We start from the raw sequence: 23,805 nt of genomic DNA on the forward strand, positions 1-23,805 counted from the left end.
TTCGAGAATTGTTTTGCTGTGTTGGTGTTCATCAGGGTCCGAGTAAAAAAAAAAAGTTTGAAGCTGTGGAAGGAGCAAGGTTGAAGAACGTAGCTGACATCTAAAAATCTGGGTTGCTGTTGTGATTGGAGGTTTTTACATATAGAAAAACGTTAAAAAAAAAAAGAAAAAAGAAAAAAAAAGAGAGAAGTATGATGCTGACTGAAGAAAGAGTTAGAGAAGTTATTCCATGTTTTTAGGGTTTAAGAAAAAAAAAATAAAAAATAAAAAATTAGAGTTTCGTAATTACGAAACAGGGAAAGCTTGAGGACCTGATGTTTAAGTTGCTGAGAAGTCCAGATGGTCAGGTTCGTGGACACGTTCAACATGTTCCTAAGAAGTCTACTGTTATGAGAAAGCACAAGTAAGAAACTAGGTCAAAGCTGGTTTGTCATCAAGGTTAATGCTGGCAGACATGGAAGGTTGTCGTCCATGATTTGGAAGTTGTGATAAACAAGGAAGGTGGATGATGGTCTGTCTACGAAGGTGGATTGCAGGTGGCACTGTTGCTGTTCAAAGTTATGAAGTAAAACTGCAAGAAGAAGTTACAGATGATGTAGCTGTTGGTTTAAGGTGTTCGTGGATTTTTTCACCAAACAGCGCACAAGTGAAACTAGGTTTCTTTAGGAAGAAGAACTGATGGTGTTTGATCACGATAGAAAGAGCTCTGCGGTTGGATGGTGATTGATCGATAATGTTAATGGTGGTCTGTGGTTGATTGGACAGAGAGAGCTCGGCCGTCATGGCAGTAATGGAGCTTGTAGTAGCCGTTGTGAAGAAGCGATGTTGTCTGCCGGTGCGAAGCTATAAAGAAGATTGCCTGGGTTACAGATAGCACTGTGTACAAGAGGATGAGTGTTGTTCTCAGATTTCAAATCAGAGAAGGATGAGAAAGAAGAATTTGATTGCTTCCATGGGTGTTTAGAGAAGAATATTATTACTATGATGGGTTGTTTGATTTATTGCAAAGAAAGATCTCAAGCTGATAATATACTATTGCTGCCGTTGCTAGAACAATCTTGAGATCAAGGAAAACTTGGAAGATATGAACAGAAGAGTCAAGAGTCCGTTATCTGAAGGACGAAGAAGAAGAAGAAAAAAAAAAGTGTTATTGAAAATTGTAACAGTATATGTGGGTGTTACAAAGGTTACACAATGGTTACTGAAGAATCGTTACAGAAGCGTAATGGAAGAAAAGTGTGACAGTTTTGTGGCAGAGGTATTGTAGAAAGCTGTTAAACATGTTGGAAGAAGTGAAGTGTGGTTGAAGAGTTTGTGGCAGAAACTTAGAGATCCTACAAAGTGTGGCAGACTTTGTAAAGACGACAAGATTGTCAGAGAATCTTGAAGAACAAAGAAGTGTGAAGGTTTCGCAAAAATAGCGTGACTGGAACAAGAGAAGAAGAAACAACATTCATGTTGTGAAGAAAGAAAAAAAAAAGAGAGAGAAGAAAACAATCACCAAGAGGTGATGAGAAAAAGAACAACAATAATAGGTTGAAATCCTATGAGTTGTCGAGAGAGTACAAAAAGTATTTTATCGAAGAAACCAAGAAAACAAGAGTACAAGAAGTATTCTTCAGAAGATGGGACCGTAATGTCCTTAAACGACGAAGAGGACCATAATGTCCAAAAACTATGATTGGGACCGTAATGTCCTAAAACTTCCGAAGGGGACCGTAATGTCCTTAAACTACGAAGAGGACCGTAGTGTCCTAAAACTATGATTGGGACCGTAATGTCCTAAAACTTCCGAAGAGGACCGAAACGTCCTTAAACTACGAAGATGGGACCGTAATGTCCTTAAACTACGAAGAGGACCGAAATGTCCTTAAACTACGAATAGGGGACCGAAACGTCCTTAAACTACGAAGAGGACCGAAAGTTGTCCCTAAACTACGAAGAGGACCGTAATGTACTTAAACTTCCGAAGGGGACCGAAATGTCCTTAAACTACGAAGGGGACCGAAACGTCCTTAAACTACGATCTGAAGATTTTTTTTTTCACCAAAGTGTTGAAAAAAAAAAGAAGAAAACTGAAGTTAAATTTCTTTTGTCCAAGATGGGCATTCGTGATCTACATGCTCCATCTTGAGGGAGGGTATTAGGAAATAATATAGGAGTCTATATTTAGGAGATATACACTTTAAGGAGTTTGAGTTATATTAGGAAAGTGTCTATGATTAGAGTTTGATCTTAGGTAGGAAAGTGTCTTGAGTTGTCGTCAAGTTTGTGAACAATATAAATAGGCTGTTAAGCCATAAGAATTATATACCAAGATTATTATCAATGTAGTCTTTTATGCTTCCGCGTTTATGCTCTCCTCTCTCTTGCTCGATCCTTAACATACTAACATCGTTCATAATTTTTCTCCTCCAGACAACATTTCTTGGCTAAGGGAAGATATTGCTTTTGACAACGAGCTATAAAAAACGGCGTAGGTTCTTTTTTTCAGGCATTGAGATAGTAATTGAAATTGTAATGGTAACAATGATTGTAATAGATTGTCTTGCCAGGAACAGGAGTAAAGACTGGATCTCCAGGAATAGAAGCACTTGCAGGCTCTGTGTATGCGTTAGACAGTGCCATGACCATGTTGATAACGAATAGCATTGCCACCATCACCTCCATAGCCATCATCAGATTCATCTTCACAGCTGCCATCTTCTTAGATAATAAGATATTTTTGCCTGCTTGATAGTGCATTGTTCTTGACTACATCCATTTTCTATAGGGAATCACAGATACCATGCGTTAAGTTTTTAGTGAACAAAGTAATATTGGTGGTGGATATTGATGTTATCAACGTATGGGTGCATGTATAGAAACGCTTGAAAATTTAAATGCTCAAGTTCATGAACTCAAACATAACAGTTTAGCAAACTTTTATTTTTGTTCGGCTACGTTTGAGCAAACTAAGTAGTCTAACGCATTACAAATTTGAAGTGCTTGTAAATCTAGACTATTGACTTAATCAAGGAATATAGTGTATCCCCCGACCATTCACCATCTATCCACTCGAGAAAAATCATTCTCAGTAAAAATCAGTTGTCCCAACTTTCCAATCGATTCCATGTGCTTTTTCAAGTTCAAGTTTATAATTGAATTTCTTGCACAAACTGATACTTACTCTTTTATCCATTTACTGCCTTTTTATAAAACGGGTATGTAAGTTTATCCTCCTCTTACCATGAATGATATCTTCGCCATTGCAAATGTATGCCTATATGGTGCTTTCGGAAAATGATATTTTTTATACACCAACAGGAAGTTAGTTAATTGCAGGAATACTAGAGATATTGAGAGGCGTTTTATGCAAGAGATCCTATGACTGTGTCTATGGTGGTGTATATTTTTGTGCATTCACAACCATAAAACAAGGCTCCAATTGAGAGGCCAAGCTTATGACCGTGTCTATAGTGGGGGCTCGATCGAAACTTTTAACATGTTACCAACACTAAGATTCCTAGGTAATCCTGAAGTCACTGTGGCACAATGGTAAATCATCCGGTAAAGATAGGGGATCAAATTGTACGGTCAAAAGAATTAAAAATTTCCTAGCTAATTTTTTTTTTAGAAAACGGTAACTCATAATCACTAATGTCAGGATTAATTAAATAAGTTACTTCATTTACTATATATATGCTAAGTTAATTTTGAAACAGATATAATAAGCGTAATTAACAAATTAACCTATGGGAACTAATCAAGTTTTCAATATTGTTCTACCTATTTAAAGACGCCATACAACACAATTTTATTCAGAACAATACTCAATTTTATATATAGCGAATTTTATCAACTTGCATGCGATTTGGTGCATGATAAGAATGTCGTCAAGGTTAGGATATCCGGTAGGATGTGTAATACTGCTGAGTTCAGTAATCTTCTCGATCGTACAACAAGTGACAGCAGATTGGCCGCCCCCTTGTTCGCCTTGGCAGAAGGAAGGTTATTGTTCACCTTGTGATTATTCAACTGATCCTTTTAACAAAAAAATCTACGACAGACAAACGGTACTGATAGTGAATGCTTTCATAAAGAAGAAAGCACATTTATGGGTTAAGTGTCAATCTCAACATCACGATGTACCAGGCGTAATGTTGCCGCCCGGTGGAAGATTAGAATTTGAACCCCAAGACGGACCCAAAAGTGAGTGTCATTGGTATCACTGTAGACAAGAAAAATACTGGTGTTATATGGACTGGATCGATCCTGTTGATAATAAGAAATATGGTCTTACGTTGGATGCATGGGGTTACGGTGACGGAAATAAACCCCTGTATGAACGCTTGTACGAGTATGTTGTTAATAAAGATGGCATATTTGTTCCAGTGCTAGCGATACACCCCGGTTACGATCATGTTTACTATACAATTGAGATTGTACTTAAAATCCGAGGCTATAACCAAATCCATTAGAATCAATGGCTAATTGATTTATTTATCCATGTAATACCTTTTGGTAACTTTTCAATAACTTTAATACTGATTATCAATGGCTAATTGATTACAAAAGATCCTAGAAACCTTTTCAACAGATTTCATCATCATCGACTTTTCATCGTTTTGGTGGAAATGAACAAAATAGACCAAGAAACATACAGCCCCTCCTTTACTCTCAAGAACATACATCTTTAGCAGCCTCTATAGTATCAAACAGCATCTCTCAATAACTCGATGAGAAGAAATCAAAGAAGGGAAAACTAATAAAAGCAGAAGAAATGTACTGACATATGAACAAATGGCGGAAAATCCCCACTTGCTTAATATGCACACAGGAACAACTTTCATAAAGCTTGCATATGAAAAATGGACAAAATAAAGGAAATAGAGATAGATAGAAAGACTAGCACTATATGCACATGACAACTTTCATAAAGTCTTCCAGCTTGCTTTACAGTGACTAGTGCTATCGTGCACCTTGAAGTGGTGTTTGAGGAGGAGAACTCTGACTCGAAATCAGAAATTTTGCTTATTGTACAGAGTCTTGGCCACCACCGGAAGATTGGGTTGATTCCCGGAAAAATTGTCAAACATGATTTGCTTGGATTCTTGTGCATGCTCAGATGATTCATGTATTTTCAAGTGGTGTTTGGTGTATTTTTTTTGGGATCAAGGATTCTGATCCAAGCTTGGTGTCTCATGTGCGGGAAATTAAAGCTCTGTTGGAAGATATGTTAGGATGTTAAGGGAGTTTGAATAATAAAGCTGCACATTATCTGACAAAAATGAAAAAAAGAATGCACTTGCAGTTGAGAACAAGGAAGAAAGGATTGAATCTGGCAATGAGAGGCCAGCTGAGATTCAACCAGATGATTTTCCACGAGAGCTGAATGAGATTCTTTTGGAAGATGCGTTTGGAGGAAGTGCAGCAATAGCGTAGGCGTACTGCATGCGTGGATGTTAACATGAAGTTATTAATTCCAACACAAAGTTATGATGCAGAAAAATAAATTGACTCTGCAACAGACAACAGTCGGGCCATATTAACTCGTAGTTGATGCAGAAGTACATGAACTGATATCTTGTACAAATGACAAAACAGTTTAACTCTTAGTTGATGAAATCTACATAACCAAATATAATGAATCTTTACATTTGTTTCTGTATGTCTTCTGATGAAAACATAAGGTAAATCAGCAAAGTAGTTCAGTAAAAACATTTGATACCCAGGCCGAAGAGCCGTTTCATTCATCATCCAAATTTTACTCAACAAAGACTGGAATTCGAGAGATATGGAAGTTCATTACAAATGTTGCATCTGGAAGTCTACCAATGAGTTCAAAAAGCACAGAATCACCAAAATTCAGCTTGTTGTCCATGGCAAACGCTTTCCAGGCTTTTCCTCCTAAATAGTACTCCCTCCGTTCTTTTTTAATATGCCAGTTTTGTTTTTAGCGAAATTTAAGGAAATTAAGAGAACTAATCATTGAAAGTGGTCCTCATGACACTTGTCAATAAAAGAAGTGAAGTGAAATGGTCCCCATGACACTTGTTAGCGAAAGAAGTAAAGTGAAGTGGTCCACATGACACTTGTCATCAAAAGAAGTTAAGAGAAAAGTGGTCCCAAAAAATTAAAATAACATTTGACTTTCCCAATTAGAAAACTGGCCTATTTTTTTGAAACTTTTATTTATAGAAACTGGCCTATTAAAAAAGAATGGAGGGAGTACTTTTCACATCCATCTAACCTGGCACGAAGCTCTCAACTGCGGCCTTCCACATTTTGTAGTAAGACTTGATCCATTCTTTCTTCCCAACACTTTGTCGGAATATGTTCTCTTGCAAATTTAACCGGTATATTCTGTAAAAGAAAAACGTAATGATTCGGTTAACAATGGTAGTTGTTTTTTTGTGCATAGACCTTTAAAATAAAAGCATCTACTGGAATCCATTATTTATCAACTCACACTACCGAACATGTTGGAAGGCTTTATAGAGATCCGGAAGGAAGGCAAGGGAGAATTGAAAGAATTGACTTTGCTCTCGACTGCTACTGCTGAAGCAAAGTTCTCTGAAATACGACGCATATGGACGTTCATTGCAAACGTTGAATCTGGAAGTCTGTCAATTGGTTCGAAAATCACACAATCGCCAATTTTTAGCTTGTTGTCTGTGGCAAAGTTTTTCCAGCCTTTAAAGAATGCATATCGATCAATTCCATTTGGTCTGACAACAACCTCCCACCTGAGACCTTCCTCATTTTGCAGCAAGACGTCCAATACGCCATCTGGATTTGTTACCTCAGCTAGAAGATGTTCTCTTACAAATTTAAGTGGTATTGTCTGTAATGGAAAGACATAATAATTTTGTACAATTATAGAGGTATTTCTCTATGTACACAAAATAAAAAAAAAACATTTACTTCAAAATCATGATACATGATTTATCAAGTCACCATACGAAACCTCAATCCAACGTTGGAGGGTTTCATTGAGGTCCAGAAGAAAGGATAAGGAGAACTGAAAGACATTACTTCCCTCGGGATTGTTCCTGCTGCAGAAAACTTCTCTGGAAAATGCAATACGAGAATAAAATGAATCTGGAACTAATATGAGGTGAATGCAACTAAGCTTTCTTACCTTGACTTGAAGAGCTTTTCTTTTTTCTTTTTGAATTTTCACATGGAATGCGCTGAAAATCGAAACAATAAAATCTTATGTTCACTACGAGTAGCTAAAAAATATTACAGTAGCTACCAGGTAACAAACAAAGGTGATAAACATCAAATCTCTAATTCCAACACAAAGTTACAATGCAGAAACCATCAATCAGGGATTGGATTCTAAGTTGATTCCAAGAAGCAATCAATGAGTCTTAGTTGTGGAGCTTTTAGGTAAATGTGGATATGTTTGTGTCATGGTCCATAACAAAAGGTGACATAAATCAATATAACTATCAGTTCTCACAAGTTTATTGCCTTGTGTTAACAGCAACGAGTTGCACCAAAAAGATGAAGAATGAAGCATGGTGAATCATCTACATACATGTCTACTTATGAATTCCAAAACCCAGAAAAGAATAGGATGAATATATCGTACATACCAATCTTCTGTTTTGTTCTTCTTCAGCTGCTGGTTCAACAATCCTACTGGTCTCAAGCTGCTGCACATAACCCTGCAAAAAGCAAGAACAATCTTTTAAAGTACCAAAAATATGAATTTTTTAGCCAAAACAAGTTGATTAAATTGTGACCCACTTTTTTTCTCAATCTTAAAGTTCTTGATGATTCTCCATTCTGGGCCATTCTTCTCAATTTCTGAAAAAAACCAATCAAATTTATTAGGAAAAAAAAACTGATTTGAAAATTGAATGGAGCTTGAAATTTCCTCACTTTTGCATCAAGGGGTTCACTTGAACTTGACTCCGGACCTTCCCTCTGCAAGCAATTACAGTGGTGTTAGTTTTTGTTTGTATGTTATGGAAAACTGAAAGAAAAATGATTCTTCCCCAGACTCCCGGAGTGAATCTTAACAGGGTAAAATTATTAGAAATCTTCAGAAAAGCGAAAAATCTCTTTTTCATTGCACAGTGAACCATATTATTAGATAAAGACCCAAAGAGGATATGCTACACATTTAACTGAAAAGAAACAATCCTATGATTACACTTGCTAACATCCAAGAAGCGATGGTACAGAACACAGGTAAAACATTGCTTCACTATGTGTGGGTCTCAAGTGGTTTTTATAACAGCTTTTCTAAGCAAGGAGATACAGAGTCACTCAAGTCATGGAGCATGGAAAATCATAACTACAGAGATATACAGTATGTGGGTCTACTCAAGTCATGTATCTGTGTTTTGGAAACGTATCTTCTAAGCAAGGAAGCACAGAAGACGTAGATGAAGCATGGAAAATCCTCAACACTTCATAGAGCTAACAGATCAAACAGTTGAGCTACATAAAAAACCCAAAGCAAAATTTATCACTGAAAACATACAAATCAACCATGAAACCAAAAACCCAGAAAAGATATTGAATATATTATCATACTTACCGAATTTCTGTCTTGTTCTTCTTCCTCCATTTGATATTTCCTTTCAGCTGCTGGTTTCTCCATTTCATCAAAAAAAAAAAATCCCTTATCTTTAACTCCAGAATACCCCAAGATAATTTACTCTTCTTCTTCTCCCTCTTTCTCTTTCTCTTTTGTGTTTTGTCTCTCTCTGATGGTAAATCAAAGAACCCTGGTTTTTGAATTCAATCTTGTTTTTCTCAGAGAATTGAATGAACAGTGTAGAATTCTGGCGAAACACCATCTTCCAGAAATAAATGTCAAACCCTTTTGTGATGGGTTTTGATTCGAAATCAAAATACAGAGAGCATTCGTCCAATACAAGTTCACCAGCAAAGGGGATTTCATTGATTCTCTAGCTGCACATAGGGTGTAAATATTTCCCGAACAGGTTTGGCCCGACTTGACTTGTCTGTTCTGACTGAGCTCCTGATATATGACATATCCGTCAATTTAGGAATTATATTTTAAATATTTCTTATTTTAATAATTATTTATTTTTGAAGTTAAGTTAATTAGGCTTAGAATTAGATTTTTCCCTGTAAATTGCGACAAGTCTATGTAATCTTAGATCACAATTAAAATTATTCAATAAAAACATGAGTTAATCTAGGGTGATCCCTCTTTTCTACCTTATTTTCCACACTTCTGTTCTCTCATAAGTGAATACCCATGGGCACTCAAAGCTAGTCCAGGAACGTCTTAGTCTATATTAACTTATCCAGCCGGCTAATTTTGTTACCTTCTGATGTTCTCGATTTGTAATCATGACCATTTAGTAATTTCTAAATATGACCTTTAAGTTGCGGTTTTATAATTGTCTGTCTAAGAAAATGAAATATAATTGTTATTATTTGTGACGAATCTCTCCAAAATATTTACGATAGTTTCAAATATATATTCTAAAATATAAATGGGTGTTGGTGGAAGATTCTTAGCTTTAGATGTATGTTAAGCAAGGAAATGTTTTTATTACTTGCACATTTTTTTTCTAATTCTTAGACCCTACTTCTGCACCGATCTATAATGAATATCATCGATTATTTATTTTAGTTAGCATTTTCAAATCAATAGATGAGAGAGCCTCTTAGAAATTTTCCATGCTGGGTGATGAAGTATTTTATGATCCATAACTAAATACATTCCTCATTGAGTTAATTTAAACTAAGTATATATTTATGCACTTACTGAGATTAATTATAAACTAATCATGTAAAATGTACGGCACAGTCATCTGATTTACGTTCAACAAAAGATTAATTCGAGTGATAGTATCACAATGTATTTATGTTTTTGAGACTTCTAAAATTACTGATATACAAATAAACAAGATTACATCTAGATATATTTTGATGAATTCATAATCTTATATCTAAAAGATTGTCGTACCATAATTATGTACGCATTTAGACCGAGGGAGGATAACCCATTGGGAAATTGGAGAAAATTAAAAAAATTTGCGATACTAAAAATTAGATTTATATTTTACAATGTGAGAATGTTACTAAGGTTCTAGTTTTAAAATTTGAGAATGTTAACTTTCATACCGTGTAAGAGAACAACGTGCTTAGTTAATACAAATGAACTAAAACGAAGAGGATTTCTATGATTATTTATTTATACACTACATTATATCATCTTTCATCATATTTGTTTAGTTTGTTTTTTTTTATTTGTTAGGTTTGAGTTTTTGTGAAGGACGATCCAAGAGAGTTAAAGTCCATTAATTTTTATTTAGACAGATTATTCTTGTCTTAATTAAAATTAAAATAAAATTGAAACAACGTAGTGTAAAAATAAATTACAAAATTGTGGTGAATAACAAAATCTTTGAGAAACACATATAACTGTCCTTATATGGTTAACATCACGAAAACAAATACTTTCTTAACATGTAAATTATTAGACTCGTTCTCGTCGAATTCGTATCTTGAAATATAGATTACAAAGCTTGCACTTATTATAATTCGTTTCGTGAACATTTCGGATATATACTAGTTTTCCTTGTTAAATAATCTTAAAAACAGTTTCGTAACCAAACAATGTAGATTATTCAAGGATTGTCCATATATATGTTCCCGAGCAAAAAAAAAATTAATTTACTAGTTATGTACCCTTCCATTTTCACCATTAAATGCGGACAGGGAACGGATAGGATGAAATTGGCGGATATGGATGCGTCCATAGGGGTAACTAAAAACATAGACAGTGGGGTGGGCAAATGAGAAGATTTGCAAATAGGCAATACAGATGGGCCAACACTCAAATTTGAGAGTTTGCCCGAGACTCTGAGATCTTGTTGAGATGACAATTATCTCAAGTTGAGACGATAAACATCTTGTTCCATACAACGGCTCTAATCTATGGGAGTATATAAAATGAATACCAGACCATAACATTTAATTAAGGGATAAGATCCGTTGACATGGTTATACTGACATAATCTGTTGACATGGTCATGTTTTTTTTACTGAATCCAAACAGCAAGAAATTTTGAAGCTAATTTTTTGGTGACATGTTCTTCTTATAGGTCTCTACACTCCAACAAAAAATGAGAGCACTCCGGGATGTATAAAACCGCCATATACGATTTTGAATATTAATTGTTGAAGATTAACGGTTGAAATTAAAATTTGTGGATGATGACGTATTTCGGGATACTCTCATTTTTGATAGGAATGTCGAGTTTTAGATGAGGAAAATGTGAAGATTATGTAAATACAACCATGTCAACCGATCTCACCCCTTTAATTAATATCTTTCGTAGGTATTTTGATGCAGATGAGCAGGCTATAGCCTATTTGGAGGCTAAAAATCCAAATGTCGTAATTTAGATCCTTAGGGGTCCATTTCGATGGGAAACAAGCCAAAGAACAGGACAAGGAAATCTTTGATTGCCTTTGTCTTCAGAATTTAGCCAAATTCCATCGTTTAGGGCATCAAACATACGTTTTTGCTATTTTAGGAAAGTTTTTATTTTGTTAATAACTCTTTCGTTAGGAGTCTGTTTGGGCCGCCGTTTGAGGAGAATTGTTTTATTTTATGAGTACTTTCATTATTTTAGGTCGACCAAAATTTGCCAAAAATAGCAAATTAGGGTCTGAGTCGGTTTATGGGGTTTTTTCATCCTTTCTTGACTAGCAAGTTAGGGTTTTTCCCCAAGTCTATAAAAGAGTCCATCATAAATTGTTTAGGGCAACTTTTATTGGAATATATATCTTCTTTATCAAACTTTGTTCAAGTTTAATCGATTTTTATCTAAAGTTGAGAAACCGAAGTCTAGATATTAATCAACGTTCATAGTCGATATTCCTAGGAATATTTGAAGTCTGAACAACACTTCTCTTTTCTCTAGTTTCTCTACTATCCGCTGCATCATATTTTCAATTCATTATTTAAAAAAATTCAAAAATTTAGTGTTTTACTTGTCCAAGACTTTCAAGGTGGGCAAAACTATTTTGTCATAGAGCATTCACTGTGGGCTAGCTGTCTGATATTCCTTTTTCTTTTGCAAATCAATGAAAACCATCGGATGTAGGATGTAGTTTGGTAATTGGAGTCAGGAAAGGTCAAAAAAATCTAACCAAATCAAAAATTGATTGTACGTATTTTGCTAGTGTTTATGAAGAATTAAGAAAAATGTCCTACCTCATAACGGAATAAACATTTCTTTTCCATTGAAAAAGGCTCATCCCGAATCATGTGTCAAAATGTTTTTATTTTTTTTTATTTTCTGATTTAGCATCTGATTCGGTTTATATACCCGACTTAACCTAGAAAAATAAATTGACTCCATGACAGATGCCACTCAAGCCTTCGGGATGGATGTAATGTATAAATGGGACAACTATTAACAAATAATATGCAACAAATATGTGCCTAACTTCATAGTATTAATTACCTGAAAAAAGTAGTTTAGAAGCAAATATATGAATCCCATAATATTACATATGTTTCTGTGTGTCCTCTGATGAAAACATAAGGCGAAGCAGCAAAGTAGTTCAGTAAAACATTCGATACCCCTGGCCGAAGAGCCGCCTCATTCATCATCCAAATCATCGTCAGCAAAGTCTGGAACTCATAGATGTGGAAGTTCATTACAAATGTTGCATCTGGAAGTCTACCAATGAGTTCAAAAAGCACGCTATCACCAATATTCAGCTTGTTGTCTGTGGCAAATGTTTTCCATCCTGTATTTAACCGGTACATATCACATCCAAATAACTTAGCACGAAGGTCCCAACTGCGGCCTTCCACGTTTTGAAGTAAGACATGATCCATTATTTCTTCCCCACATTTTGTTGGAAGATGTTCTCTCCCAAATTTAACCGGTATATTCTGTAAAAGAAAAACGTAATGATTCAGTTAACAGTAGCAGTTGTTTTAGTGCTCATAAACCTTTAAATAAAAACATCTATTGGAATCCAGGATATATCAACTCACAATACAGGTAACGTTGGAAGGCTTCACAATGGTCCAGAAGGAAGGAAAGGGAGAACTGAAAGAATTGACTTTGCTCTCGGCTGCTATTGCTGAAGCAAGCTTCTCTGGAAAATGAAGCACATATATATTGTTAACAATCTGGTATTATGATGAGGTGAATGCAGCCAATCCTTCTTACCGTGATTATCAGAGCCTCCCTTTCTTATAGTCGTATTTTCACATCCCCTTCCACGTGATTTTATTTCCTGTGCAAGCAGAGAAGAAGGTAGACGAGTGAAACATGCTTCCTGTGGTCCGGCACTTTCTTGCACACGAACTGGAGAAGGAACAGGAACTGAAATACGACAGATACGGAAGTTCATTGCAAACGTTGAATCTGGAAGTCTATCAATTAGTTCGAAAATCACATAATTGCCAATTTTCAGCTTGTTGTCTGTGGCAAAGTCTTTCCAGCCTGTACAGAATATGTATTGATCGAGTCCATTTGGTCTGACAAGAACCTCCCAACTGAGACCTTCCTCATTTTGCAGCAAGACATCCAATACGCCATCTGGATTTGTTACCTCAGCTAAAAGATGTTCTTTGCAAATTTAAGCGGTATTGTCTGTAATGGGAAGACATAATGATTTTGTAGAATTATAGAGGTAGTTTTCTATGTACAAAAAGAAAAAAACAAACAAAAACCTTTACTTCAAAATCATCATCCAAAATTTATAAACTCACCATACGAAACTTCGCTCCAACGTAGGAGGCCTTCATAGAGGTCCAGAAGAAAGGAAAAGGAGAACTGAAAGACCTGACTTCCCTCGGGACTGCTCCTTCTGCAGCAAACTACGGGTAGGTATACATATTACAGTAGGTACCAGGTAACAAACAATGGTGATAAACAAGAACTCATTCACTCCGACAAAGTTACAGTGCAAAAAATCAAAGAGACTTAGTGGTGGAGGTTCTAGGTCAATGTGTAGTTATTTGCATCATGATCCATAACAAAAGGCGACATAGACCAATATAACTATCAGTTCTAACAAGTCCATTGGCTTGTGTTTGACATTAATGCTTGTAATATTGATGCATCCTTTAAGCCCCAAAAAATTTGTCTGTTAAGCAGATTTTGCATCCTTTAGGGAGCGAGTTGAACTAAGATTTTTCTATCCATTAACCACACTCACAAATTTTGCCCATCACAAGACCTTCAGCCCATCAATAACATGACATTACACAATCCAAAATCCAAATTCCCCCACTCTATAAGCTGCACTCTCTCTAAAATTGCTATCACTTACCCTCCCGAATTTCTCATTACATCATACCCAAACACTTCAAATAGATCAAAATCTTGAGCTACATGAAGAAACTTGATTGAATATTTTATCCCAAAAAAACAAAATTTGTCATTGAAAACAAACAACTCTACTCATGAAATCCAAAACCCAGAAACTAAAACATGAATAATATCATACATACCAATCTTCTGTGTTGTTGTTCTTCTTCTTCTTTGTGTAAGATATTGAACAACTGAAATTTCTGGAAAAAAGCAATCAAATTCATTAAAACAGAAAACAAAATTGATGTGAAATTTAAATGGAGCTTGAAATTTCCCTACTTTTGCATCAAGGGTTCGCTTGAACTTGACCCAGGACCTTTCCTCTGCAAATAATTACAGTGGTGTTAGTTTTTGGTTGTATGTATGTTGCGAGAAACTGAAAGAAATATGATTCTTTTTTCCTACTTTCCCAGAGTGAATCTTGAACTTCAAAGGGTCTGAAAAGTGAAAAATCAGTGGTTTTAGATCTCACATGCCCTTAAATGGCCCAGCATTTTTTTCCTACTTACCCTCTCGAATCTTTAAACTCTTCTATTCTCAGAGTTTGATATTTATCATAGATGCACTAGAAAAATAAATCTTCTTTTCGATTTCATTGCACAACGAATCATATCCTATTGGACGAGGAATCAAAGAGGATATATACACACTCAACCGAAAATACACAATCTTATGTTTACTCTAGAACAGATTAAACTGGATACCAGCAAAGAAGCAACTGTAATGTAATCAGCGTAAACATGAAGATGAGAACACAGCAATAAATCAACGAAAGCGTTACCGGCTTAACTAACTAAATATCATACAGAGATGCATCTCTATGGGGGTAACAAGGAAAGCAACAACACAAGAGGAACGAATAAAACATGGGAATCATCATTACAGAAAAATGCATCACTATGTGGGTCTACTCAAGTAATGTATGTGGTTTTTCCAACATATCATCTAAGCAAAGAAGCAACAACACAAGATGATAAATGAAGCATGGAAAATCATCACATCATCCTCAACACTTCATAGAGCTAAGATATCAAACACTTGAGCTGCATGAGGAAACTTGATTGAAAACAAAAATTTCCACAGAAAACATACAAATCTACTTATAAAATCCAAAACCCAGAAAGAAGATGATGAATATATCATACATACCAATCCTCTGTCTTCTTCTTCTTCTTCTTCATGTAAGAAGAAGTTAGATTTCCTCCCCCAGATAGATGAATTTCTTCTTCTTCTTCTTCTTCTTCTTCTTCTTCTTCTTCTTCTTCTCTCTTCTATGTTTTTCCTCTCTCTGCAGACGGACAAATGAAAGCAACCCTGGTTTTTGAATCTTGTTGTCATCAGAGAATTCAATGAATAGTGTACGATTTCCTCCAAACCCCATCGTCCTATCAATAAATGATAAACCCTTTTATGATGGGTTTTGATAGTTGTAATTCGAGATATACAGAGATCTTTCGTCTAATACAAGTTCACCAGCAAATGAGACTTCATTGATTTTCTTCAGCTGTTCCCTGTATTGTCTCATTACTTTGTTTTAGAGAAAATAAAATAAAATAATTCTTCGACTCATAATGATAATTCCACACTTGTAATCAGCTTTATAGTTTTGTTTTTGTAGTCTCATGCTAAAAAAAAAGCTTATTATAGGGGGGACATGGCTTATTAGAGGGGCAGCATTTTAATAGGATAAAAAGGGTCATTACATGATCATTAAAGGTGTCCTTTATTAAAAAAAAAATTGAAAATGACAAATTAACCCTCGTTATTGATAACCTAGTTTAGTGATGATAATCAAGTTTAGTATTAATAATTAATTTCACTTATATTAACTCAAAATCAAAACAAAATCAGATTTTTAGAGTTAAAAAAATAAAGTTGAGAGGAGAAGAAAAAGAAAAACTTTTGCGATATTTGTGAAACCCTAAATTTTGATTCACTCAACCAAAATGAGTGATTCCAGTAACCCGGTATACCTCTAAATTAGTTCCCATTAGCTTTTTCTAGCTCAAAATTATCTAAAGTACGTAACGAAATCAAAACTTTTAAATTTTCAGAAGAACTTACGGTTGCAATTTTGCTCGTGACCAACCGTAACTCTTAGTTACGGTTCGTAAGTTATCGAATACCAACCGTAACTGGTTAAATTTGGGGAAAATCCAATCCTAAAACCAGTTACGGTTGGTAACTAATGAATTGAGACCAACCGTAACTACCCTACGGTTGGTGTATCAACTTAACTTTTGAACCGTAAATCATTATTTGATAAATTCTTAAGACACAAGATTATTTACGATTGGTATGGTTGTTTGAGTAACAAACTGTAACTCAATTACGGTTGATAAACATGATACAAATACAAACCGTAACTGAACATATTTCTCAAAACTAAGAACTTACGGTTGGTATTTGAGTTAAAACCAACCGTAACATCAACCCAATCTACAGTTACGGTTCGTATTTGAGTTATTATCAACCGTAACTCACATGCAACCAGAAATTTCAATTTTAATTTTCATACAAAACCCTAATTTTTGATACAAAATTAACTTTAATCCAACACGATAAACTAAACCCTAACTGGGTTTTTCCAAACATTTTTCAAATCGTCGATTAATCGAAGACGATGATATTTTCAGTTTTAATGGAGGTTATGGTTGATGGAGGAGAAGAGAAGATGAAGAAGAAGATGAAAAAACTGATTTGATTTTTTCTGATTGATTAGGTTTAAAAAAAATTGATTTGATTTTGGTTGATTTAAGGTGAAAAGGGTAATCTAGTCAATTTACATCCCCTTTAGGACATCCCCTAACCAACTAAAAGGACATTACTATCACAATGCCGCCCTCTAATAAACCATGCCGCCTCTATAATAAGCTTAATGAAAAAACAAAAAAAAGTGAGGGGAAATCTTTGGTGCATGCACATTTCTTTTGGCTAATTCCTACAACCTAGTTCTGCACCAAGGTGAATAGTTGCCACATGTACACTAACTGATGTTAACTGTTTAATAAATAAAAATGGATGGAAAAGGTCAAATGTGTGACACTAAATAAATTTAGAAAAAAATGATGGCACTTTCTTAAACATGAAATTGAGAGTGTGGCCTTTTATTAAAATCCCCTAGTTTTATCTGTAGAGTAAATATCATGGATTATTTACTTGAGTTAAATAATTGGCTCTAAGAAAATTTCCACGGCGGGTGATAAAGTATAAGAGACTACATCCATAGTTAAATACCGTACTCATTGAATTTTAAGACATTAGTATTTGTGCACTTACTTAGATTTTTAACTAGTATAATAGTCATGTTAAAAGTATGGCACAATCAACTGGTTTACATGCAACAAAAGCTTAATTTGAATGATGGTATCACAATGTAATTATGTTCTTGAAATTTTTAAGATTATTGTTTACTGTTGAGTCTATATATATATATGGATAAGACTACATTTAGATATATTTTGATGTATTCAGAATCACAGTTCTAAAAGGATGTGGTACCATAACTACGCACTCCAGAAGGAGAATCATTGGGAAATTGGAGTAAACTAAAGAATTTTTTCGAAACTAAAAATTAAGTTTAAAGTTTACAATTTTAGAATTTTTCTTTTACTAGAAATTATAACCCATGCCATAACGGCACTGATTAAAGTAGATATATCGAAAGTTGTAATTAACATTGAATTTACTCCGAACGTTATTGCAAAGTTGTGCTAAAAATAAGAAACTTGTTGGTAATTCGAAAAGATTACTAAAAAAAAGTAGATGTTGTAACACTTAGTTGTATACGAGTTAGCAGTAATGACTTTTTGGGTATGGCTCCAAGCATGATATGTTCATCAGGACTTGGGATTTCTCTCGTTTGGATCCAATACCGAGATCTTCCACTCTGAGTCCAGTTGTTACACTTTTTCAAAGGAAAGTTCAAAATGCCTCTGAAGATTATTTTATCTTTATGATTTCACAAATAAATAATCTATTAAACTGCAAATCTGCAAGTGTTGTTTCATAGTAACTCTCTTATATTTGGTGCGGGTTCTTTTAACAAAATTTAAAAACATTAAGAAAAAGAAGAAGAAAAAAAGCAACGCCGTATCTTGAGTTCCCAATAACAACTGCTTGTACTCTCCATGATCATCAATTTAAAGTTCTTGTGACGCACCCATAAATAATGCATCCAGGACTGATCTCCAACTCCGTTTCTTAATTGCTTGTCTATGTGCTTGTTGTATCAAATTGATTCCATCCATCGAAGAATTCATCCTTGATCACTCAAAGAAAAATTGACTCCACTTATCAGGTCTTTGGAATGGATGTCATGTACAAACGGGACAACTATTAATTACTCGTACTGGATAATAATCTGCAGCAAATATGTGCCTAACGGCATATTAGTTACCTGAATAAACAAGTAAATAAGCAAATATATGAATCCCATAATATTACATTTGTTTCTGTATGTGTTCTGAAGCAGCAAAGTAGTTCCGTATAATGTTTCATATCACAGGATGAAGAGCCGCTTCATTCATCATCCAAATCGTCCTCTACCAAGACAGGAGATTGATAGATATGGAAGTTCATTACAAGCGTCCCACCTGGATGTCTATCAATGAGTTCAAAAACCACACAATCACCAATATTTAGCTTGTTCTCCTTGGCAAACGTTCTCCAGCCTTTACTGAAATAGTACTTTGCAAATCCCCTTGAACAGAGATGAAGCTCCCAACTGCAGCCTTCCACATTTTGTAGCAAGACATCCATTTTTGCTTCCCCACTTTTCATATTAGTTGGAAGATGTTCTCATGCAAATGTAACCGGTATATTCTGCAAAGCAAAATTGTAATGATTTAGTTAAGAATACTATGTATAGTTGTTTTTATGTTCATAAAAACTTTAAAATAAAAGCATCTACTGAAATACAAGATCTATCAACTCACAGTACGGTGAACATTGGAGGGCTTCACAGAGATCCAGAAGAAAGGAAAGGGGGAACTGAAAGATTCAACTTTCATCTGGACAGCTATTGCTGAAGCACACTCCTGTGGAAAATGAAACACAAGTATATTATTACGAATCCAAGTATTATGATGAGGTGAATGTCCTTCCACGTGTTACATGCCCTTTCTTACTGAAATGGTACTTTTCACATGAATCTGGTACTAATACTAATATGAGATGAGTGCAACCAATCCTTCTTACCGTGATTATCAGATCCTCCCTCTCTTATCATCAAATTTTCATATGCCCTTCCACGTCTTTTTATTTCTCGTGCAAGCCGAGAAGAAGGTAGATGAGTGAAACATTCTTTCTCTGGTACATTACTTTTTTGCGCAGGGAGAGATGGAACAGGAACTGGATTACGACAGATATGGAAGCTCATTGCGAAGGTTGAATCTGGAAGTCTATCAATGAGTTCAAAAATCATACAATCACCAATTTCCAGCTTGTTCTCGGTCGCAAAGTCTTTCCAGCCTGTATAGAATGTGTATGAATGTCCATTTGCTCTGACAAGAACCTCCCAACTGAGACCTTCCTCATTTTGCAGCAAGACATTCAATTCACGATCTGCATTTGTTACCTCAGCTAGAAGATGATCTCTTGCAAATTGAAGTGGTATTGTCTGTAAATGAAAGACATAATGATTTTGTATAATTATAGAGGTAGTTTTCTATTGGCATACATAATCTATCAACTCACCATACGAAACCTCGCTCCAACGCCGGTGGGGTTCATAGAGGTCCAGAAGAAAGGAAAAGGAGAACTGAAAGACCTTACTTCCCTCGGGACTGCTCCTGCTGCAGCAAACTTCTCTGGAAAATGAAACACGCAGATATAATGAATCTGTCACTAATATGAGGTGAATGCAACCAATCGTTCTTACCTTGAGTAGAAGAGCTTTCCTTTTTAATCGTTGAATTTTCACATGGAATGCGCTGAAAATCAAAACAACAAAATCTTATGTTCACTACTAATAGGTAATACATATTTCAATAGCTACCAGGTTACAAACAATGGTGATAAACATGAAGTCTTTCATTCCAAACTGTTCGAAATTGGAGTGTTTTGTGTTATCTGGACTTGCTTCTATGATATTCTGAATTTGAAATTTCAATTAGATGTTACTCACTCAGTCTCTCTGATCTTATCTTGTTTTTCATTCACTAACATTTTCTTTCTTTTTCATTTCTCTTACAAACTGAGTAGTACAAGTACCCATACATATAGGCTTTTTAGCCGACCTTTCAACTCTCTAATCTTCTCTAGAATTTTCATTCAGATAAACTATTTTGACTGACACACTATACAGACTCCAGAGAGTTCTTTTCTCTGTCTTTCATTTCACACTTGTTCACATTACAGGACACACTTTAGCAAACTCTAGATTTTTCTTGTCTCAAACTTCATTCACACTAACCTGACAAACTAACTAGATTATTTTTCTAACTTCTTTACTGTTTTACAGTCTTGTTAACTTTTGGAAATGCATTAACTCCAACACAACAAAGTTACAATGCAGTAACCATCATTCGGGGATTAGATTTTAGGTTGATTTCAAGAAGCAATCAGAGGTCTTAGTTGTAGAGTTTCTAGGTAACCGCGGAGATGTTTGCATCATGATCATACTTACCAATCTTCTGTTTTGTTCTTCTTCAGCTGCTAGTTCAGCAATCTTACTGGTCATCAAAAAATAAAAGAAAAAAACCAGTAAAATCATCAAAAAATAAAAGAAAAAAATATTGATGTGAAATTCAAATGGAGCTTGAAATTTCCTCACTTTTGCATCAAGGGGTTCGCTTGAACTTGACCCAGGACCTTTCCTCTGCAAATAATCTCAGTGGTGTTAGTTTTTGTTTGTATCTTGGGGAAAACCAAAAGAAATATGATTCTTTTCCTACTTTTCATTATTCCCCAGAATCTAAACTTTCAGAGTGAATCTTAACAGGGTAAAAATTTCAGAATTCTTGAACTTTAAAGGATCTGAGAAGTGAAAAATCATTGGTTTCAACTTTCAAATTTCACATGCCCTTAAACGGTCCAGAATCTTGCCGTTGGCGGTGGTTAATTAGTTTCTATTTCTAAACCAAGCTCTCTGCATACAAACCCAAATTCCCCCACTCTATAAGGTGCACTCTCTCTATTATTGGATGAAGAACCAAAGAGGATATGCTACATATTGAACTGAAAACAAACAATCCTGTGTTTACTTCTAGTACAGATTAAACTCGACACTGACCAAGAAGCAATGATAATATAATCAGTGTAAACATGAAGAGCTGAACATAGCAACAAACCAACGAAAGCAAATGGTAATATATTCACTGTAAACATATCATACAGTTCAACTTCAAAGGTAAAAAATGCATCACTATGTGGGTCTCAGGTGGTTTTCGTAACAGATCTTTTAAGCAACAGAAGATGAATGAATGAAGCATGGAAAATCATCATTACTGCACAACGAATCATATATGATTGGATGAAGAACCAAAGAGGATATGTTACACATTCAACTGAAAATAAACAATCTTATGTTTACTTCTAGTACAGATTACACTTGGTACCAGCAGAGAAGCAATGGTGATATAATTAGTGTAAAGATGAAGAGCAGAACACCGCAATGAATCAACGAAAGCATCACCAGCTTTACACAGAGTTATAGGTTAAAAAAAATGCATCAGTATGTGGGTCTCAAGTGGTTTTTACAACAGATCTTCTAAGCAAAGGAAGCACCAGAAGATAATGAAGCATGGAAAATCATCACATCATTCTCAACACTTGATAGAGCTAACAGATCAAACACTTGAGCTACATGAAAAAACTTGATTGGAACTTTTTATCTCCAAAAAAGAAATTTGTCACGGGAAACATAAATCCAATTATGAAATTCAACCCCAGAAAACAATATGATGAATATATCATACTTACCAATCTTCTGTTTTGTTCTTCTTCTTCATGCAAGATATTGAAGAAATGATATTTCCTTTCAGCTGCTGGTTTCTCCATTTCATCAAAATCCCTAAGCTTTTACTTCAAAAACCCCTAGATAACTTAACTCCTCCTCTTTCTATTTTGTGTATCTCTGATAGATGAAAGAGACCTGGGTTTTTGAATTTAATCTTGTTGTTCTGAGAGAATTCAATGAACAGTGTACGATTTTCTATTTTGTCTAGCCTTCATGGCCGTGTTTCTTTCAGTTGCTCTCTGTAGTCTGTATTGTCTCATTACACTCTGTTTCAGAGGAAATAAAATAAAATTATCTTTTACTCAAAGTCAAAAGTCAAAACTCCACGATTCTAATTGGATCTAGAGCAACCGATCTAATCGGCTGTGCTACAGGTACCGCGTGTTTCTCCCGCAAAAAGGTCCCGATAGGGTATGAATGGACGAGATCAAGACTTCTCTGCATTTGGATCCGTAGTGGGCACATGTGGATCCCTTTCCTATTAGAGGCGTGATTTTCACGCGGTAGGTTAATCATTTCCGCCAACCGATAAGCTGGTGCTACGTAAAATTTAGAAGTTTAATAAAAAACAACTCCTGAAAAAAGAAAAAATTGTTATAAGAAAAATGTAATTTCTTTCACAATGTATAGCGTCATACATTTCGATGTAACTCCAGAGTTGTTCGGCAAATATTTCTTGAACAATTCTGGCCGACCTGACCTGTATGTTCTGCCCGAGCCTAAAGATACCCATGGGCACTCAAAGTTCGTCTAGAGATGGCGTGATCAGTATCAATTTATCGGGTAGGCTCTGAATTGGTTTTAATTTGTTGTCTTCCAATATCCACGATCAATATTTATTATCTTGATCATTTAGTAGTTTTTAATATAAATTATAAGTTTTGATTTTATAATTGTGTGTCTAAGAAAATGAAATATAATTGTTTTGTATTTGTGATAGATCTCCCCAAAATATTTACGATAGTCCCGAGTTTATATTCTTATACCAATACCCATTTATATTTAATATCTTAGTTAGGTGAAAATCTTTTTAGTTTCAGCTGAATCAAAATTTCTACAATCAATAGTTTTATCTATAGAGTGAATATCATGATTATTTATTTGAGTTAAATAATTGAGACATGCTCTGAGAAATTTTCCATGGAAGGTGATGAAGTATTTTATGAGACTAGATCCATAGTTTAATACATTTATCATTGAACTTTGATTAAGTATTTGTGCACTTATTGAGATTTAAAACTAGTTATAGTAATCATGTTAAAAGTACGGCACAATCAGCTGGTTTACATGGAACAAAAGCTTAATTGGAATGATAATATCACAATGTAATTATGTTTTTGAAACTGCTAATATTATTGTTTATTATTGAGTATATATATGAATAAGGGTATATTAATTTATGTATGTGTATTCAGAATCTCGGATCTAAAAGGTTGTGGTGCCATAACTATGTACGCACTCCAGGGGAGAGAATTCATTGAGAAATCGGAGAAAACTAGATTTTTTCCGAAACTAAAA

At 34.9% G+C, this 23,805-nt stretch overlaps 3 protein-coding genes across 5 annotated transcripts; all 3 read right to left on the bottom strand.

The window, feature by feature from the left end:
- Positions 1 to 6,156: 6,156 nt before the first annotated feature.
- On the bottom strand, positions 6,157 to 8,940 carry LOC113327645 (transcription factor TGA9-like). Of its 3 annotated transcripts, none has more exons than XM_026574805.1 (7): positions 8,540 to 8,940; positions 7,876 to 7,920; positions 7,741 to 7,800; positions 7,587 to 7,658; positions 7,124 to 7,175; positions 6,452 to 6,826; positions 6,157 to 6,345 (listed from the first exon to the last, which is right to left on the bottom strand). In XM_026574805.1, the coding sequence occupies exons 1-6, from the start codon at positions 8,600 to 8,602 to the stop codon at positions 6,813 to 6,815; spliced, it is 306 nt and encodes a 101-aa protein (XP_026430590.1). In that variant the 5' UTR covers positions 8,603 to 8,940; the 3' UTR covers positions 6,157 to 6,345; positions 6,452 to 6,812. The 3 variants fall into 3 exon arrangements, with proteins under 3 accessions (XP_026430590.1, XP_026430589.1, XP_026430588.1); XM_026574804.1 differs by having other exon boundaries at positions 6,452 to 7,052; XM_026574803.1 differs by lacking the exon at positions 8,540 to 8,940 and having other exon boundaries at positions 7,741 to 7,881.
- A 3,532-nt stretch (positions 8,941 to 12,472) lies between these two features.
- LOC113327960 (B3 domain-containing protein REM9-like) lies at positions 12,473 to 19,088 on the bottom strand. The gene is made up of 4 exons (XM_026575065.1): positions 18,923 to 19,088; positions 13,179 to 13,568; positions 13,001 to 13,104; positions 12,473 to 12,895 (listed from the first exon to the last, which is right to left on the bottom strand). Exons 1-4 carry the CDS (start codon positions 19,086 to 19,088, stop codon positions 12,473 to 12,475), a joined length of 1,083 nt encoding a protein of 360 aa, XP_026430850.1.
- On the bottom strand, positions 18,365 to 22,501 carry LOC113328370 (B3 domain-containing protein Os03g0619600-like). The gene is made up of 8 exons (XM_026575481.1): positions 22,251 to 22,501; positions 21,103 to 21,147; positions 20,956 to 21,001; positions 20,209 to 20,260; positions 20,025 to 20,137; positions 19,527 to 19,947; positions 19,265 to 19,366; positions 18,365 to 19,151 (listed from the first exon to the last, which is right to left on the bottom strand). Exons 2-7 carry the CDS (start codon positions 21,108 to 21,110, stop codon positions 19,329 to 19,331), a joined length of 678 nt encoding a protein of 225 aa, XP_026431266.1. The 5' UTR covers positions 21,111 to 21,147; positions 22,251 to 22,501; the 3' UTR covers positions 18,365 to 19,151; positions 19,265 to 19,328.
- Positions 22,502 to 23,805: the final 1,304 nt, after the last annotated feature.

The sequence above is a fragment of the Papaver somniferum genome, unplaced genomic scaffold, assembly GCF_003573695.1.
Source record: "Papaver somniferum cultivar HN1 unplaced genomic scaffold, ASM357369v1 unplaced-scaffold_107, whole genome shotgun sequence".
Taxonomy (NCBI): domain Eukaryota; kingdom Viridiplantae; phylum Streptophyta; class Magnoliopsida; order Ranunculales; family Papaveraceae; genus Papaver; species Papaver somniferum.